The 20113-nt window shown below is 40.6% G+C and overlaps 1 protein-coding gene across 2 annotated transcripts in view; it reads right to left on the bottom strand.

Annotated features, from left to right (window-relative positions):
* Positions 1-19797, bottom strand: part of auh (AU RNA binding protein/enoyl-CoA hydratase) — a 23743-nt gene extending 3946 nt beyond the window's left edge. Inside the window, exons 1-10 of one of the 2 annotated variants that reach the window (XM_046066703.1) lie at positions 19554-19797; positions 17101-17168; positions 15654-15741; positions 11240-11326; positions 10843-10935; positions 8687-8743; positions 6992-7179; positions 6757-6807; positions 4583-4630; positions 992-1139 (exon numbers count right to left, since the gene is read on the bottom strand). In XM_046066703.1, coding sequence (XP_045922659.1) covers positions 1119-1139; positions 4583-4630; positions 6757-6807; positions 6992-7179; positions 8687-8743; positions 10843-10935; positions 11240-11326; positions 15654-15741; positions 17101-17168; positions 19554-19755 — 903 coding nt within the window. In that variant the 5' untranslated portion in view covers positions 19756-19797 and the 3' untranslated portion in view covers positions 992-1118. Of the gene's footprint in view, positions 1-991; positions 1140-4582; positions 4631-6756; positions 6808-6991; positions 7180-8686; positions 8744-10842; positions 10936-11239; positions 11327-15653; positions 15742-17100; positions 17169-19553 lie in introns of those variants that run through there. The other variant, XM_046066702.1, reaches the window with a different exon arrangement.
* Positions 19798-20113: the final 316 nt, after the last annotated feature.

The raw sequence follows: 20113 nt of genomic DNA, 5'->3' as shown, positions 1-20113 counted from the left end.
AAGCTAATCTTAAATGTCAAAGTAGAGAGGAGCCTAGTAGGCCTATTTATTTTCATTCATTACACAATATGAAAAAGCTATGCAGACAGTTGTAAAGAAAGAACATCTTTTTCTTCTGTTCTCTACTTGTTATAGTTACACAGTATTAGGGGAGTGGACTGTATTAAAAGTATCCACTGTTCTCCCATGCTCTAACACACAGTAACGATGAAATGTGTGCTGTTCTCACATTCTTCCTCTGTATGTACACATAAACAACAAGGCAGGGAAATATAAAAGGAATTTATTTTATTGTTTATGTACATTATTGTTCAGTGTACATGCTCACATCTGAAACAAACTTTACGTGCTTGATAACTCTCCCACCCCGCAGACATCTACACGTCAATACCGATTTATATTCATAGCGGCAAGTGCTATGTATCTCCACATAGGGGACACAGGAAGTGACATATAACACCTTCATGCGGCGTCGGAACCGCGTAGGAAATTCACAGCCGCACCGGCAGAGCTCCAGAATGTGCAACTCGGCCAGCTCACACGCGGACGCGCTTACAAGTGCGAGGGCCCGCCCAACGCTGCTTGCAGCTTTAATTTTAAATACAGTCCATGCTGGGTATCCATCAAGTGAGATTACAAAATTGTACATTAATATTATAGTGTCTTAGTACTCTAATAAGTATTGTAAGATTGCTTAAAAACATAAATTTTCTTGTTGTCCCTGATTAAATTATGATTTGGCAACCAAATCAAATTAGGAGATAATTCTGTGATGTTTCATAATTTATTGCCTATTAAATATAGGTGTGTTCTCTTCTTTAGGTTTACCTGAGGAAGATCATCTGTGGTTGAAACATTACATCAGTCAAATTCAAATGAAATAAGTGTAGTTTGTTTGTTTTTTTGACTAGTTATATACAGGGTGTTCATACACTGTTAGCTTGAATATTTACATTAAGGCAGAAAGCAGAAGGAGTTTTTAAGCATGATATACTGTGTGTAGCTATTTATTAAAACATATTAGCATTAACACAACAGACACTGCTCTCGGGCATCTCAGCTTCAGCACAGTGTAGCCAAATGTCTTCACAACCTGATCCTGCTGCACCAACACGGTCTCAGGGCATCAGATACGGGACCAGAAATCAGAAATGAGGACCGTTAGTTTGGAACACCACACTGTTTCAGAAATACATCACTTCTGTCAGCACCCTAGTCTCCACCCCTCAACTACCTTAACATTAAACAAACTGGTGTGAACCTGCAGGAAGCCGGGACAAGAGCAATGAAAAACAGGAGGGTTAGCAAGTATGGTCATGGAGAGAAGTAGTAATGAAGGCAAGGCATTTAATTGACGTGACAAGTGACCAACTCACGGAAACACAGCCACTTTCCTTCATTGTTTCTGCGTGCTCAGGCAAGTACCCCGGACTGCAGTGTGCAGATCGCGGTGGTGCTCAACGTGGGCGCCAAACGTTCAACCCCACCCCCATTAAAGAGAACACATGCGCAGAAGAATAATACGATGTCACACGCGGCACACTGTAGTACGGAAGTAAACAAAGAGCCCAGGGGTTAGCTCGGGTTAGCTCATACTTGCTCCTATTCTCACCTTGCCAGATTAATCTGCAGCCTTTTGAAATAAGGGTGTATTTTTGCTTACAATTATTCCAGTCCATGAAATATTTTGAGGGTCCGTGTATTATCCGATCATTTTATCATCAATTATTCCATTTAATCTGGCAAAACAAAAACCAAATAAGGAATAACTATTTCGTTTTTCTGTATGAACCAAATATGAAAACTGACGTTTATTTGCTTTTCGGCTCAAAACGGGAAATTTAATTTCCCGCTTCTGTTCTCATAATCTGTGAATAAAGCGTGGAACAAGCCTATGAAGCAAAGTCTCTCAGTGGAAAGACTGTATAGCTGCAGCCTGGAGCCTCTCCTCTCTTGCCCTCCCACCTGTCATCCGCAAGCTTCTGCGTTGAAAAAACAAAAAGCTCGCATCTGGTTCGATCTTTCTCGTCCTTTAGTGTTTTTGAACTGAATTGTAACAGCAATCATGCGAATGAATAAAATACTAAAATATTTGTCAATAAGATAAATTCAGATCATCATGCTGAATAAAAATAGCCTGCTTAAAAATATGTCTATCTATAAGAAAGCATAAATTCAGATGGTAGACAGACGAAAGACCCATTCTGACATCATTATTCTATTGTTTTGACAGCCCCAAATGTAACTCAACAACAACATGTGCCCCCCCCCCCCCCCCAACGTTAGGCCGATTCAGCATGCACAGAGACAGAGAGTCAGCGACTACTGAATTGTCCCTAGTGCAAAACTGTAATCAAAACATTTAAGTATAAATGTTGTCAGTCAGTGTCTAGTCAGTGTATTTGCTGCACAAACAGTTAACAGTCCGCCGCAAAGTAGCGAGAGAATAACACAACACCGCTACAGACATCAGTCGTTCTGTGAACTGAATAGTCCGATAGCAACGTTAATCAAGCGCTTGAATAAAGCTATTAATCAAGAGAAGAAGCAGCAGCAGGAGAAAGAGTCGGAGTCACGCGTAAGTTCATAAGCAACAATCAACTGAAAAACTTAAACTTTTAAATCAACGATTTTGGCCATACATATAGTTTGCTGATTGCTGGATGTTATGGTTGTATCTGTGACGTTAACGTATATGTATGTGATGAAACCTGCAATGACTAACACTCAAAACTGCAACAGCGTTTAAATTTGACGTTTTTTAGCAAATATTAGCTAAAGTTACCTATAGAAATGTATGGTAGCAGACTTTGACCTAAGGAACACATCAGTGTCTTTTTAAAAATAACACATGCTCTGTATAGCCTACCGTACTGAGCAAGTCTCTTGTTGCAACAAAAACAAATCTAAACACTGTATGGGAGCAGATCAAGAGTATGATTTTGTTCTGTTTTTGCTTTCAACACAGGTACGTTGGAAGAGGAAGGCAAGGTGAGCTGCAAATACAATTGCTTATTATTTTGTGTGTGCGCGTCCATGTGTCGCTGGGCTGGCACATACACAGGATCAGTGTTGGGCAAGTTACTTCCAAAATATACATATGACTAGTTACTGTCATTTCAAAGTAATTAGTTATATTCCAATATTAGAAGCCATTGCCATGGTTACTCTCAATAGAGCTGCCGTTTACTCACGGAGAGCTGTCTCATTTCTCCCACTGCCTGAATCCAAGTATTCTGCCGAAGCCTCCCTCCACTGCTCGTTTGGGTGGGTGATTTGCAGGCTGATAAACATCCCACCCCTCCTGTGACCCAGGGTTTGACTTTATGTGTATTCAGAGCCAGTGAGCAACGGACTTTCAAAATAATAATTCTTTTTAAAAACTGCATTAACATGCGATAAAATAATTGTCGGCATTACGCATTAATGAGCCCAGGGCTATTCATTTTGTAAATATTATAAATACTTCATTTCATTGAGCATATATACAGTTACTAGCCAATCATACTAATAATACTGTTAACTTTTCTCATGAGACAGACTATACCATATTGACGGGCTGAAAGATCTGTGTACATTAAGTTATAGCATTTCCTGTAAAGAGATCAATAATGAACGCGGGTGACTTCTACATCATCTTTACTAAAACAACATAAACACAGTTTAAACAATTAAACACAGACAAATACAAGATTTGATAAGTCATCACACATGGCTTCACTCGTGCTCCACAAAAGAGGCAAAGACCATTTTTTTTTAATACAGTCTATGGCCTCCATGGGGGTTCTCAGAAGGGCATTGCTCAATGTGGGCGGGGTCAAACTAACGCCACCCACGCTGAGAATTGCCCGGATCTGCACACTGCAGTCAGAGGCTTCTCTGCTGTGGTAAACTGCAGTCAGCTGATTGTTTTCTTTTGTTGTTTTTGTGGTGTGGCAGTTATTTGAAGAGAGGAGCTGCAGAGCGCCCTCTGGTGGGCAAACTATGCAACAACCATGACATAAGTCAATGATCGGCCTCTGCATGTGTAAATATTATTTCATTTAATTTCATATCATGCACAAACCAGCCATATTGTACATATTTGTTGTTAATTGTTAATCATTTTTATTCTATATTTTTATATTTTGTCAATTTATATATTTATGTACACTGTATTCTCTTTCGTTGTAATACGTCTGCATAATTCAAACCCGGACTAATGCACATGTAAATATCTGCCACGTTGTTCTTTCTCTGCAAACAGTTCTCTATTCTTTTTTCATTCTGATATAACTTGCATCTGTTTATTCCAGTTTTTATCTCTCTCTACATTTATGTAAGTTAACTGTATATTTGTCTACGTGGAGCACCTTATCACCAAAGCAAATTCCTCGTACATGTAAAAACTACTTGGCAATATAGCTCTTTCTGTTTCTGATTTTGATTCTAAATGCCGATATAAATGCAATTAGTTCATATCAGCCGGCCAATGTTCTTCCCATTCAGTCAGACATTTCACAAATGTGGCACAAGTCTTGGCTAGGCTGACAACCAAATGTAGATTTCATACAGCAGTTCAAATTGTAATTGAATTACTCACCTGGGCATAACATGCCTCTTCAATTGCCAGACCTGTTAATAAATCCACCTGAAAGAGAATGTTGCATATCTTTGTGAATGTTCACACAGCAGCTGAAAATATCTAGATTAATATTTTCTCCTCATACATGACTAATCAGGCCTGGAATCTCATCATTTCAAGGGCAGGGCCACTTGACATTTGACCTTTGTGCCATCAAAAAAAGGCCAAAGCGGCAAGGCTATCAATTCAATTCTATTTATATAGCGCCAAATCACAACAACAGTTATCTCTGAGCGCTTTTCATAAAAGAGCAGGTCTAGACCGTACTCTGTGATGTTACTTGCAGAAACCCAACAGTTCCCACCAATAGCAAGCAGTAGGCGACAGAGGCAACTTCCTTTAAGAGGCAGTAACCTCGAGCAGAACCATGGCTCAGGATGGGCGGCCATCTGCCTCAACCGGTTGGTTGATGAATCCTCCATGTGCGCCAAAGTTAGTCATGGAGTTCCACAAAGATCTGTACTCGGACCAATCCTCTTCACTTATGCTTCCTTTAGGCAATATTATCAAGAAACACTCCATAAACTTTCATTGTTATGCAGATGATACTCCGTTATATCTATCGATCAAGCCAGATGAAACTCTTCAGTTAGCTGAACTTCAAATGTTTCAGGATGTTTCAGAATGTTAAAACCTGGATGACCTGTAATTTTCTAATGTTAAACTCAGATAAAACTGAAGTTATTGTTCTGGGGCCTAAGCACCTCCGTGATGCATTATCTAAAGATATAGTTTCCCTGTATGGCATCGCCCTGGCCTCCAGCACCACCATGAGGAATCTTGGAGTTATCTTTGATCAGGACATGTCCTTTAACTCTCACATTAAGCAAATTTCAAGGATCGCCTTTTTTCACCCAATTAATATTGCGAAAATCAGGAACATCCTGTCTAAAATGGATGCAGAAAAACTAGTCCATGTGTTTGTTACTTCTAGGCTGAATTACTGCAATTCTTTATTATCAGGCTGCTCAAAAAAGTCCATTAAGACTCTTCAGCTGATCCAGAAACCATATTATCTTAAAGAACTACCCCACCAGAGCACTGCGCTCCCAAAATGCAGGCTTGCTTGTGGTTCCTAGAGTCTCTAAAAGTAGAATGGAAGCCAGAATGTTCAGCTATCAAGCTCCTCTCCTGTGGAACCAGGTTCCAGTTTGGGTTCAGGAGGCAGAGACACCGTCTCCACTTTTAAGAGTAGGCTTAAGACTTTCCTCTTTGATAAAGCTTATAGTTAGGGCTGGCTCAGGGGAGTCCTGAACCATCCCTTTGTTATGCTGCTATAGGCCTAGACTGCCGGGGGAATTCCCATGATGCACTGAGCTCCTCTCTCCTCTACTTTCTCTCCCTCTGTATGCAACCTCATCCCATTAATGCATGTTATTAACTCGACTTCTTCCCTTTCCAGTAGTCTTGTGCTTTCTCGTCCCTCTTCTCTCTCCTCCTATCACTTCCTGCAGGTGTTTCTGGCTCTGGAGCTTTGGAGTCTGGATCTGTGGTTGCGAGTCACCTGCTGCCCCCGTGTTCCTGCTCGACACACTCTGCTACAATTATTGTTACTAGTCCTATTGTTATTATTGTTATTATAATCATTAACATTACGATTATCATCATTAACACTACTGTAAATATCTGTACCATTATTCATTTAGTCTATAGCAACATCACCTTTGCTGTCTGTACGTCTGTGTGGATATTGTGTAGGCTGCCTCCCTCCCCTCTCTCTCTTTCACCCCCAGCCGGTCGAGGCAGATGGCCGCCCACCCTGAGCCATGGTTCTGCTCGAGGTTTCTGCCTCTTAAAGGAAGTTTTTCCTTGCCTCTGTATATATATATATAATTTTATTGAATTGAATGACTGGTCTGCTGATCATCTGGAATTCACACCTGTTTTTCTTTCACATTACTCCCTATTCCAACAACCAATCATAGTTCTTTTCAGCATGGAGGTGGAAGGTGAAAGACAGGTGTCCATATAAGCCTGCCACTCTCCACCAGGCCATGATTGTGATGACATCACCTCCAAGCAGTGCCAGGGGTGGAGAAGACACTCCAAAAGATGATAAGAGTTTTGCAAACTGAAACACTGTTATGAAAATAGCAATACAGCAAAACAGCCAGCAATGGTAAAAGACTTGCCTCTATCCCCTGGTTGATTGCCAGTTTTGCCATCCTTATTGCAATTGGACCCTGTGGAGCCAACATCCAAGACCTTTTTAAACTTACAAGGTGTGATATAAATGAATGAGTAAAATATTACAATTATTATATAAAATGAACAAAAGCTGTTTATTAAGTCAACACTAAATCACTTTTTTGTTTTTCCCTTTATGTATAATTTCCTTGATACACATCAGTGAAATGGTCTTGTTACCTGAGGGTTGATCTCACGGGCGAGCTCCATAGCACGCAAGTAGGCAGCATCTCCACTCTTATTCTGTTCCACAGAATGACTGACGAGAGCCAGACGACATGCCTCTGTTCCATCCACCACCCGGGCAGCAAAGATGAGCTCCTTAGCAAGAGAGACACCAATCACCCTGGGGAGACGCTGTGTACCACCTGCACAGGAGAGTTGGGAAACCTGGATGGAACATGGCCTCGACCACAGACCCTGAACACCCTGCTTCTCCCCTTGTGATAAAAACTTATGGATTAGCCAATAATAATAATGAATAAATTACTGAAGTTTTCAAGCTGATCCTTAAAGTGACGAAACATGCTCAGTAGCGCCGTTTTCAGCTACTGTAGAAATATGACGGCGCAACATGGCGATGTCCGTGGAAGGGGGACCCGCAGTGTATGTAGACAGAAATGTCTCATTCTAAGGTAATAAAAACGGTTTATTACGTAAGGGCTTTATACACCAATGAAAACATATTTATGCAGTGTTTCCCATTAATTAACAAGACTATGGCGGCCTGGCACAGTCTAATTTGTTCCGCCATAGTTTCAAAATTAACTGAAAATGTATTATCATTAAAGATTTCTAACGTGTTTTTCTCAACTGCTGTAAACTCACGCACTCACACATCCGACTTGAGACAACCACTTTTCTTTTGAGGTAATTATGGTAAAAAGCGTTTGAACAGTGTTGAATGTTTCCACTGTCACTGGTCTGTGAGAACGCCATCAAACTAGGCTCTAAATTTGGAGTGCATACGTATTAGAGCCTTTATGATAAAGCAGTTAAAAAGGAGCAGAGCGAGCTGACAGGCAGGGTTAACGACTGTCATTTTCTCATTTTGGAACAAGTGATACACATGAAGTATGTCCTACCTCAAGAGAAGCTATTAAGTGTTAATTGTACGCAATATGAGCACAACATACAATATAATTTATCAAATTGCGTCGTTGGTGAATGTTGAGCGAGGATACACATGTGACAAACTCCGGTTTTCAGTATGGAAATAAGATTAACTAGATTAGGAATTAATAGGATTAGTATTAAACATGTTACATGCGTCCATTAAAAGTAAAATAAAATGTTAGAGGCATTACTTACAAATAATTCTTTGAATTAGGGTTACTGGAGAAACAAATAAATCAGTTGACTTTTTTGCTGTTTCATCACCATTTACATCTATACACCGTTTATGATCAAATTGTTTACTAGGGCAAAACATTTTTAACAGGAGTGTAACGTTCTTCATTGATCTAGCGTCTTTATTTTGCTTTTAAAGTGCACCAAATTAATGCACTTAGCTTTTAATGTACAAATTTTTCTTCCAGGTGGCCATGCCTCCGGAACCCCACTAGAGGGTCGAAGTCCACCCACCATAGTCTCACAAAATCCTGTGGGAAACGCTGGTTATGAATATTATATTGCATTCTGTCACTAGATCCTCGTTTGATAGGGATTGTGAAGCTCAGTAGCATCTCATGGCACTGGACAGCAGCTCTCAAGATCACGTGTATTTCACCAAACAGAGCCATGTGTACAGCCTAGTAATTTCCTCTGTAAAAATATACTTTTAACCCTTAGTCCCTTTGAAGTGTTGATGTGTACATACAAAACATAAAATATAAGTGGAAATCATATATTTAAAAAAATTAAATCCAACCTTACCTGCTCCAGGAATAATTGCAAGTTTGGTCTCAACTAGTCCCATTTTTGCAGTATTGGCTAGAGAAATCAGTATAAGGAGCAGAATTACTACTTGCACATAAATACTACTACTACCACCACTATTATTAGTATAGATATATTATAACATACAATAAATACTAAATATTTGTTAATTAAATAAAACATCAATAGGTATACATTCGGTACTGACTGAAACATGAAAACAGCTATAGAAGTATTCTAAAATATTAAGCTCCCTTTGTACATAGGCCAAAATCATTTAGAATCTGGGTAACTGTAACTAGACAATCATAAACAATTGTGTAGCTCTCTTTCTGCATCAATAATGCCATTTGTAGCCACAAAGAAGGCTGTCACAACACAGAAAAATATTCATCTAGTTACACACTTAATTAAAGCTGCAAGCAGTGTTGGGCGTGCCCTTGCATGTGTAGGTATGAGGCGGCCGCGTTGCAGATTCTGGAGTTCTGCCCGTGCCGCTGTGCTATGCGCTTGAGACGCTACAAGAAGGCGTTAATCATCACTTCCTGTGTCCCTTTTGTGGTGCTGCAGAGCACTTGTCGCTACGACTACAAGTGGATATTGGCGTGTAGATGTGTTCGGGGCAGGACAGTTATCAAGCACACAAAGTCTGGTACAGATTTGAGCATGTATACTTAAGTCACGACGACTTCCTGTTTCACAGCAAAGCATGGAACTTCGCCACACTGCCAAGGATACATCCTTGAAGGAAAACTCACACGCATTACAACATGACATCATCGATGTGTTAAGAGTTTTCTGGGATAGTTTTAAAGTAGATCTAGCCAACCTGCAAGAAGTGGTTCACACAACATAAACATAGACACTTCCTGTAGCCAGCAGGTGGCGCTGTGACTATGGGTGAATTTTGGCTTGTAGATGTGTTCAGGGCATGACTCTTATCAAACAAGTAAAGTTTGGTGCAGATGTGAGTATGTAGACTGAAGTTATGACAGATTCTTGTTTTATGGCAAATCATCAATTGTCGACGCCACGCCACGGGCACGCCGTTCCAAGAAAACTCACTGTTTGTACAACTTTTAATCTTCAGTGGGTTTAGAGTGCACAGCACAAATCTGAAATTGGTCGGACTAAATCCCTAGGAGGAGTTCGTTCAAGTATGGAGTGTGTAAAAAATCCAAAAATAACCATTAAATCCAAAATGGCCGACTTCCTGTTGGGTTTAGGCAATAACTCCAAGAGGCTTTTTTGTACTCTGGACATGATACACGTACCAAAGAAATTTCGTACACGTAGGTGAAACGTGCCACAGGGGCTGCTTCGTTGAAGGTAATTTCCTGTTGCCAGCAGGTGGCGCTATGTTCTATGACAAACACGTTTATTAAGAGTCCCACCCTGAACACCTGTACAAGACAACATTCACCCACAGTCATAGCGCCCGAAGCAGCCCCCGCCGCACGTTTCACCTACACGTATGAAATTTCTGTGGCACATATATCATGTCCAGACGAACCAAAAAGCCTCTTGGAGCGATTCCCTGAACCCAACAGGAAGTCAGCCATTTTGAATTTTATGGTAATTTTTGGATGATTTACACACTCCGTACTTTAACAAACTCCTCCTAGAGAAATAGTTTGACGGACTTGAGATTTTCGCTGTCTGGTCTAATCCCACTGGTTATTAAAAGTTGTACAAACGGTGAGTTTTCGGGTTAGGGTTAGAAATACAAGTTGTTAAGCTGCCATATGAGCAATAAATTACTGCAAGTGAACCATTATGAATTTATAGGAGATATTTCCTTATTTTTCTGATGATGAAATGATCCGACCCTCTGATTACTTTACTGTGCTGGAGTTGTGCTCAGCTGTCTGAAGGAGGGAGGACCTCAACAAGCTTTACGGTTCTCACATGATTTTATATGTTAGTATTGTTTGTGTGTTTAGTTGTGATGAAGATGTTTGATATCAGTAGATATTAACTTATAGGTGGTACACAGACAACCTACACATCTCATTCATTTTAAATGGCCTCATCTGTTAGCATCAGCTGTTTCTATTCTCTGTTTGCTCGGCTAATAAACATTAACAGTGTTTTGTACATAGACCAGAAGTAGACTTGTCTTTAACCTCAAAATAATGTCCACTGAGCCTTACATGCAATTCTGATGTCACAAGCAAGGGCCATTTCCAGGCCTCCTCCTAAGGCAGCTCCATCAATTGCGGCAATTGTTGGTATTGGCAGGTTTCCTGAAACAAAACCAAAAAACCCAACATGGTGCCAATGAAGAGACACAAAATGATGATTTTTTTTCCTTCTTCACAAAAATAAATCAAATAAATTAAACCAACTACAACAGACAAGTACAACCACTCAAGTACATTGTTGACTAATGTATTTCTTTCTTATTCTTCTTCTATAGCGCAACACAAGAAGTGTGAGCGTAAACATGCATTGCCATCTACTGTCTAGAATGCATCAAAGTAAATTAATCTACAATGAATTCATAAACAGTCACTGGATTCCATCATTCTTATAGCACTCATCACATACCCAGTTCTGTGATGAGTGCTCTCGCTTTGGCCACAAACGGTCCCACTTCACTCTGGTGCATCTTGGCCCTCTCTTTCAGGTCTGCACCTGCACACAGAGACAAAGCATCTGCATCACCTGTGGCTTCCTGAAAAATAGAGCACAGTGTGGTATCTGACAAAACGTTAATATACAGGTTTCTGAATATAAATACACATTACAGAGTCAAGATCTCAATATGAAATATTATACATAACATGATGCATGAAAATTTAATTGGCAAAATGTCTAAAGACCAGGGATTGAAATGGAAAGACATTCCAAATAGCAGATTCCACCAGTCAAAAAGCCCTCCAAAGAGGGGTCCTGTGAAATCCGTCTGAATTTTTGCCAGATTCCGTTTAATTTCTTCTCAAAATTCCATGTTTTCTGTTTGAATTTTTCTGAATTCTGTGTTTCGCAATTTCAGCACATTTTGGCATCAGAAAGAGTGTGTAATCATGTGGTGGAAGTAAAAACAATTCAAATAGAAAATATAAAAAAATGTTATCAATATCAGTGAATTTGATCGTGCAAATATTCATAGAGATATTTAAATGCGAGTTACTTATAGAGAAAACTCACAATGAATGTACGACAACTGTAAGATAATAAAATACTATAATATTTAATAGGGGGCAATTCACCATGAATGTATTGTTGTAGTGCATGCAGTGCTGTAAATTATCCTGTTAAATAGGTTATTAAGTTACCATAGTGGACTACCAGAAGTTTCTTTCCACGGGTCATCAGCAGGACAGCCTCCGTATTAGGGGTTGACCAATAATCGGCCTGGCCAATTATCGTGGCAGATATTCAGCATTTTTCCAATAATCTGCATCGGTCATTTTAAAAGAAACAGATTATATATATATATATATATATATATATATATATATAGAAAGAAAATGCGCTCCTTTGGCTCTGATGCAGCCGCCTCTCTCTGTACTCACCACTCGGTGGCCTCGAGCAATGTCCCACCAACAGTACTAGCTGATTTGTTACAAGTCACAAGTAAAAGCCTATCAACACTGAATATAGTGTGGAAGTAGCCAATAGAACAAGAGAGCCATCATGCTGCAGCCCCTCCCCTCCTCTCACAGCAGAGCTCGGCAACATGCTCAGTTCAAAGGCCACTGTGAACTGTGTAGGGAAGAAGGGAACAACAGTTCATCAATTCGAACTGACAAAGGCAGATTACCCATCAGCCATTGTGCCTCATACGAGCGGCAAAAACTAACAATGGAGTAGACAAAAGAGTTTATATATCTGTAATTACTGTCATTGTAACTAACGTAATCATTATTTATGGGATAAATTCACAGGTTAGGTTACCTAAAAATAACAATGTTCAAATAAAACGTTTTAAGAACGATGCTGCATATCTTGTAAATGAATCCAATGACATTCATTCACAAGTTACATACATTTCAATGGAATAGAAATAGATTTCTATAACTTCTAAGTTTTGTAGTGTTATCAGCTTTTGTTTTAATACATAGTCAATATTTAATTTCAATACAGAAGCAGCGGGTATCCAGGGTGTTTACATTGCCTGGGTAACACACTGCGGAACGGAAGTCTGCTTTGATGATGTTGCAGGGTGTTCCAATGGAAGAATTTTGTCGAGGGAAGTTCCCTTAACCGATGTTCGCTGAGCAGGGAGCACAGAGTACTGTTTATATACACTGTGGATCAGAACGCAGCCACACACGGAACAACTGTATGTTTGTCTACGTGTAGTACCTTATCACCAAAGCAAATTCCTCATATGTGTAAAACACTACTTGACAATAAAGCTCCTTCTGATTCTGATCTGAGTAATGGTTTAACATTTTAAAGTAATTCAAGAAACATCTGGCTCATAATGTAGCCTACAGAACATTCTCTGATTATAAAACTTGTATGCACTTACTCACAAATAAACTACATTATGAGTATTATGAAAGGGGGCTGTCGCTTTATAATTCTCAATAGACATTACATTGTTAGTGTACAGTTGTGGTTATAGCACTTGCTTTTAATGTGCTTTTATTTTATATAGTTCTAAAGCAAAAATCTTCGTTAAAAAGTTAAACATTTTATAGTTCATACCTACTTGGCAATAAATCAGATTGTGAGCTTATTGTTTTGGGTGATAAGGTCTGGCTGTTATCTTGGAGCAACCTCAGCAGTTATTTGCATTCTTGGTTTTGGATGATGCTGGCTAAGAGAACACTCTTTTAGTTGCATTAGCAAATACGTTAAATGCAATAGTAAATCAGTGGATTATAGGAGTAGCCTACGCTGTCTTGTCTTCTTCCCTGGTTTCCCCCTGGTGTTGATACTAGTGTTCATTCTGAATAGTAAACCTCGTTTGCTTAATGGTAACGTTAGCTAGTTAGGCTGCGTGTTGGAGATCTGTAATTCACTTGAAATATATTTAATTTGTCAAAATGTTTAGTTCGGGGGTGGAAAAAAATAATTGTGACTAATCGATTTAATAATTAACAGATTAGTTGACTACGAAAATAATCATTAGTTGCAGCCCTAATGACCTTACTGACAAAAATAATTTTATTTACACATTTTCACAGCACGGTCCATACTTCATGTACCGGTACACATATGATTAGCAGGTGTTCTCCAGTGCTACATATGGTTACAGAGGAAGTGACGTTTAACTTCTTCGTAACCAGTCCAAAACGTTCGATAATCCGGAGCCGCATCTCGCTACCTCCGGCCAATGTGCACCACAAAACTAACATGGCGTTATGGCGCGAGGGCCCGCCCAACACTGCTTTCAGCTTTAATATTTCTCCTGTCTTAGCTTCTCTGCACTGGCTCCCTGTAAAATCCACAATGGAATTTAAAATCCTTCTCACATACAAAGCTCTTAATGGTCAGGCACCATCTTATCTTAAAGAGCTCATAGTACCTTACTACCGAAGTACCGACTACTTACGTTTGTTGAGGTGCACATTTTAGACAGAGAAGATGGATGGTTTGAAAGAGGTCTCAAGGATGCCATCTACACCAGGGTTGAGAAGCCGTCATTGAACAGAGGAGGGGGTCTACGCCACCACTTACAATGCGGTCCTTTCATCACTTCCCAGGAAACTCGACAAACGTAACCTATTGGCCTCAGGTGAAGATACCAACGATGGTCGTTCAGTCTTGGCCACCGGTAGTCCTAACGACTGTAACGACTGTCGTCACAGCAACCAGGAACACTAACAAACCCCACTGAGGTTAAATAGCTGAGTTTCCCTGCCAGTCAGTCAGAACTGAAGAAGTCCTTTGGATGAGGGACGAAACGTAAATGTAAATGTAAATGCTCCGTACTTGTATAGCGCCTTTCTAGTCTTTTCGACCACTCAAAGCGCTTTTACACTACATCTGCATTCACCAGTCACACACATTCATACACTGAGCCTAAGTGCTCAAACAGAAACTAACATTCACACTCATTCATACACTGGCGGAATAGCCGCCAGGGGCAAATCGGGGTTCAGTATCTTGCCCAAGGACACTTCGACACGCAACCAGGGAGCCAGGGATCGAACCGCCGACCTTCCGATTAACAGCCAACCCGCTCTACCTCCTGAGCCACAGTCTTCCAGTATCTTAAACCAAGTCCAGTTGCCCTTGATTTTAACCTTCATTGGACATCCCTTAGTTATGCTGCTATAGGCCTAGACTGCTGGGGGATTTCCTATGATGCACTGAGCTCCTCTCTCCTCTACTTTCTCTCCCTCTGTATGCAACCTCATCCCATTAATGCATGTTACTAACTCGACTTCTTCCCTTTCCGGTAGTCTTGTGCTTTCTTGTCCCTCTCCTCTCTCCTCCTATCACTTCCTGCAGGTGTTTCTGGCTCTGGAGCTGTGGAGTCTGGATCTGCGGTTGCAGGCTTCCTGCTGCGACTTCTGCTGCTACAATTATTAATATTAGCCCTATTATCATCATCAGAATTACTATAATTATCAGTACCATTACTCATTTTCTGTCTGTCCCACTACTTTTACTGTTTTTGTATGCATGTGGAAATTGTGTTCGCTGCCACTAGCTCTCTCTTTTTGTCACACTCTTGCTCTCTGTCTCTCACTCTCTAAACCGGTCGAGGCAGACTGGCTTCCCACCCGGAGTCATGGCTCTGTTTAAGGTATCTCTACCTCCTAAAAAGGTGTGTCTCCAAGTGCTTGCTCATGGTGGGAATTGTTAGGTCTCTGTAAATAATATTACAAGGAGTACGGTCTAGACCTGCTCTATGTGAAAAGCAAAAACAAATAATTTTTGTTGTGAATTAGCACTATATAAATAAAACTGAATTAAGCTGAATAATGCAAGGGAAAACACAGATTTTTATAAACTGTGCATTGTTGAAATCATAGGGCAATAAACAAGGTCACAGTACCTGCACAGAAAACCCCAGGAACCAAACTACATAAAATGACACTGCGCACTTTGTTATTCTTCTTGATATCCTCCACAGCCTCAAACATCTGAAAGACAAAACATTTATTTCTATAAAATTGCACTTAACATTTCTCACTTTATTTTAAAGAACAAACATAATAAACTGGAGCATATATTAAGACAAAGTCAGGCATCAGAAAGTATAAGCAAGATCAGAAAAAACTAAACCTGAGTGCTTGATGCCAGTTAAAAGGTATACAAAAATATTTTTTTTGAGCTACTGACCACTTTCAATACACTGTTGATTCATCATAGTTAAGCTAAAATTAGGCTTCATTAAGTATCTGCAAACATACACATAGATGGGTATTATGGGTAACCATAGTTTCCTGAGGCTCAGAGGAGCTGCCATGTACACATTGGAAATCTCAGTGTGTCATTTGGATCTGCGCGTCAAGTAAGTGGATTGGGTTGGCAGGTGGGTGAGAAATGAAGAAAAGAAAAAAAAACAAAAAAACATACGACACATAAGTATAAGAAACCACCAAGCTAATGTCTCTAAGGCTACGTTCAGACTGCAGGCCTTAATGCTCAATTCCGATTTTTATTGTTTGACAGTTCACATTGTTGTTTAAATGTGGCCCATATCAGACTCCAGTGTGTACTGTCCCCAGCCTGAAAGTGATCCACATGCGCCAAAGAATATTACAACGTCACTCACAGCACACTGTTGCAGGCTACAGAAGTAAACAAGGAGCCACAGATGTTAGCTCCGGTTAGCTCACGGGAGACTTTTTTTTTCCATTGTCCTCACACGGGTCACATTTCTCCCAAGTTATGACAAGCGTTTACAACTTTCTGTTCTTTTCTTTACAGTTTCTGGCGCTGTACAACGCAACTGCCCCACAACTCACTCCCTCTGTCTCCCCCTCTCTCCCCACTGTGTCCGCTCGGACAAATAGCATGCACATAACTCAGAAGAGAGCTCACCGTCCGGTGGAGTTCAGGTGTAAGAAAGAGAATCTGTGAGCAGATGATGGCGAGGTAGAGGAGGAAGAGAGCCACGTGTTTAATTATGGCTTTTTGTAGAACTTTTTCATTCAGCGCGGCTCCGTTTATAGCAGAACAGCTGCTCTACAGTGACGTCAAAGTCGCATCAATACCGACCTGAGTGTCTACACTCAGGTTGCATTCAAAAAGATCCGATCTGAAGTGGCCCAAACCCGAACTGGAAAAGATCAGATTCCATGAGACTTGTCCTGTTCACACAGTTATAAAAAGATCAGATCTGAGTCACATACGAGCAAAAAAAAAGAAGAAAAATCAGATTTGGGTCACATTGGCCTGTAGTCTGAACATAGCCTATGTAACCCTAGTGCACACTAGCCTACAACCAACCCATAAAGCAGGTTTCCTTTAAATACAAGTTAAAGAGAAATACATACCATTTTGACCAGATTTTTGCTTATTGCATTTTTGGCTTTGGGTCGATTTATCCCAACAACAACAATACCTGAAAAACAGTGTTACAACATACAAATTAACAGGGACACACGTAACAGGTACATTACTGAAGAGCAGCTTATCACCACTGGAAAACATAAGCAAAAGACCCCATCATGAAAACTGAAATGCTGTGTCCCAAATCCATACTGTACAGTAGATGTATATAGGATGTACAATAGGCTTATGATTGAAGGGATGATCAGCGATTGGGTCTTCATGCACCGATATTGAAGCTGTTTGAACTAACTCACTATCAGAACTAAGATGATATAAAAAGTCACCAGAATCTGCAGTGTTCCCCATTATTTGATTTATTTGTGGTGACACAACACACCACAATATCAACGCTGACCGCCACATCCTATATACTATTTAATATGAGTAAAATTGAGATTGATTGTGGAGCTGCGCGCAGCACATAGATTCGCTCCACACCTCCGCTTACTCTCTCTCTCTCTCTCTCACACTCAGACGGAAACGGAGCCATGTGTTTATAGAAAAACTAAATAATTCAAGTAAACTGAGAAGTTAGTCTATGCTCTTAACACAAAGCTGTCAATGTCAGAGACCCACCTTCAAATAAGTTATAAGCAAGCATGGAGCCTAGCTAATAAGGAGAGCTATGTTAACGTTAGAATACAGCTGTTACTGTACATAGTCAATATCGACTGCACGTATGTATCAGGTAACATTATGTATAATTTTAAATAAGTTAAATAGGCAACAGCAGCTGTGTAGCGCACAGAAGCCGTTGTAAGGGTTACTATCCATAGAGCTCCTACCATTTACTTGAGGAGTGCTCGTCTCCCTGTCTGTTCACATGTGGGGCCAAGTGACTATGGTGAATACACACGCTGAGTGTCACTTATCGTCTGAAAAGACATTAATTCTGTGGGAAACACTGTACTGTGCATTTACAGATGTTTCTGGTGGTTTGATCAGACAATATGAAAATAGAGAAGATCGCCAAGCCTAATGTACAATATACTAATAGTATTCTGTTGTTGTTTTTTTGCAGGGCAGAAATATGGTTCACGCAAGTACAGCTTCAAGCTGCGTGAGATTGACTCCCAAAGACAGCCTTTGTTTTTAACCTGGAAACTAAAGTCTCGCTCTTGGACAATTCTTGCTCAAAATCTTGTGAGAGGCGAGTTGGAAAAGCTGGTGGAAACGAAGGAGAGGAGAATGTTTTATACGTAAAGGAACTAGCATTAGCAAGATGTTATCTCCTAACGTTACTCCAACAAAACAAACTCCTCTCTCCAACTCTGCCACTCGTTTCCACCAGTATCTTCCTGGAACAACTCACCTCTCACAAGATTTCAAAATGAGAATTATCCTTGAGTGAGACTTCAGTTTCCTGTTAAAAACAATGGATGTCAGCGGGAGACCTCCGAAGGGATCCTTCCCATGATCTTATCAGATACTTGATATAACAGTCTGAGCCTGTCAGTTGCAAAAAGAAGCACTTTTTTGGATGCCACTTTGATCTACTGCATGGATTCCAAAACCGTTTGTACCTACTAGTCATTTAGACACCAAAATATGTGAAAATAGCCCAGGTTTAAAAATACTAAAATATCAATTAAGCAGATTAGGCATCAGCCATGACATGATCCATCTACCTCTCAAATCAGGAAGTAGTATCAGTTGACTCAGAGACAGTGGAACACAGTTCAGTGCTTTGAATATGGTTTGATCAGTTTACAAGTGATTTTGCACACGTTAGGCATGTTGGTTTATGCACATCTGAGACAGACATCTCAAACCTGTACAAATAAAACAAAAGTACTTGCATGGAGATTAAAAGTCAAATGATTTAGGAAAACTGTCTGAAATAATTGGACTTAGTTCTGGCCCGCCATGGAACGGCTTGAAAAACATTTGGCTCGATGCCAGACTTATTTGCCGGCCGCTACAGGAACCACCTGCTGCCTGAGCTCAGGGGGCTGTGGTACACGTGACGTCACAGCGTACCCTCTACTCTGTTGATGGAAGGGGCTCCCGTTCTGTTTGCATCTGGACGGCTGTCCATCCATCATTTCACGGTCACTTTCCGTTTGTTGGAACGCTAACGTGACTTCCGTTTCAACAATAACACCAGGGGCTAGTTCAAAACGCAGCAGAAACGGTGGTGCCTTTACACCCTGTTGTGTACGCAAGCGCACTGCATTTCCCTGCCTTTTTACCGTTGTGTTTACAAACTTGTCGCAGCTGATTGGGTAACAACTGTGCCACGCCCACCAAACAGAAGAAAACATACCTTGAAGCCCGTTGCGGAACGTTGCACAATGTTGCAAGGAAACATGTCCTTCAATCCGAAAACGTTGGAAACCGTTTTGAGATTGAACTCGCCCCAGCAACAGTTGTTACAGACTGTACTGGAACTTACCGGCGTCTTCTCCGTCCAGGTATCTCACGCGCAGGTCATCCTTGGAGTCTGCGCTGTACTGTCGTGTCACCGCTGCTTGGCCGTTCAGGCGAGAAGAAGACCAGACTTGCGCGGAGAAAACCTGCCGTCTCGAGCAGGAGACGGTCGCTGCGTGCCCGTGGAAGGCTTGCCACAGAGCTCTGCGTCCCACCAGGACCGCCATGTTGAGGAGCTGCAGTGCTTTTGACTTTCAACTTTGAACCTAGTCACGTGCTGTCGTCACATGACTTATTTGCAGCCTGTACCAATCAAATTCTCCAAATACGCTACATTTTGGATGTTTAAAAATAATCGATGTTGCCACAAAAGTATCGCATACACATTACCCTTCAAGTCCTAAAGCAGATAACAGTTCCACTCGTCATTTCTGATGCACAATCTTTACAAAAGTAACATGTTAAAACAACTGTGACAAGATGTCTAAAGTAGTGGTTTTCAATTATAATTCAAAGAGGTCCAGTTAGAGGAAAATTCCCGAAGCAAAGGTCCGGAACAGGGGCGTTTCCAGGCTCTTGAAACAT

The sequence above is a fragment of the Micropterus dolomieu genome, linkage group LG13 (genome assembly GCF_021292245.1).
Source record: "Micropterus dolomieu isolate WLL.071019.BEF.003 ecotype Adirondacks linkage group LG13, ASM2129224v1, whole genome shotgun sequence".
NCBI classification, from domain to species: Eukaryota; Metazoa; Chordata; class Actinopteri; order Centrarchiformes; family Centrarchidae; genus Micropterus; species Micropterus dolomieu.
This window is presented reverse-complemented; position numbering and strand designations above follow the sequence as displayed.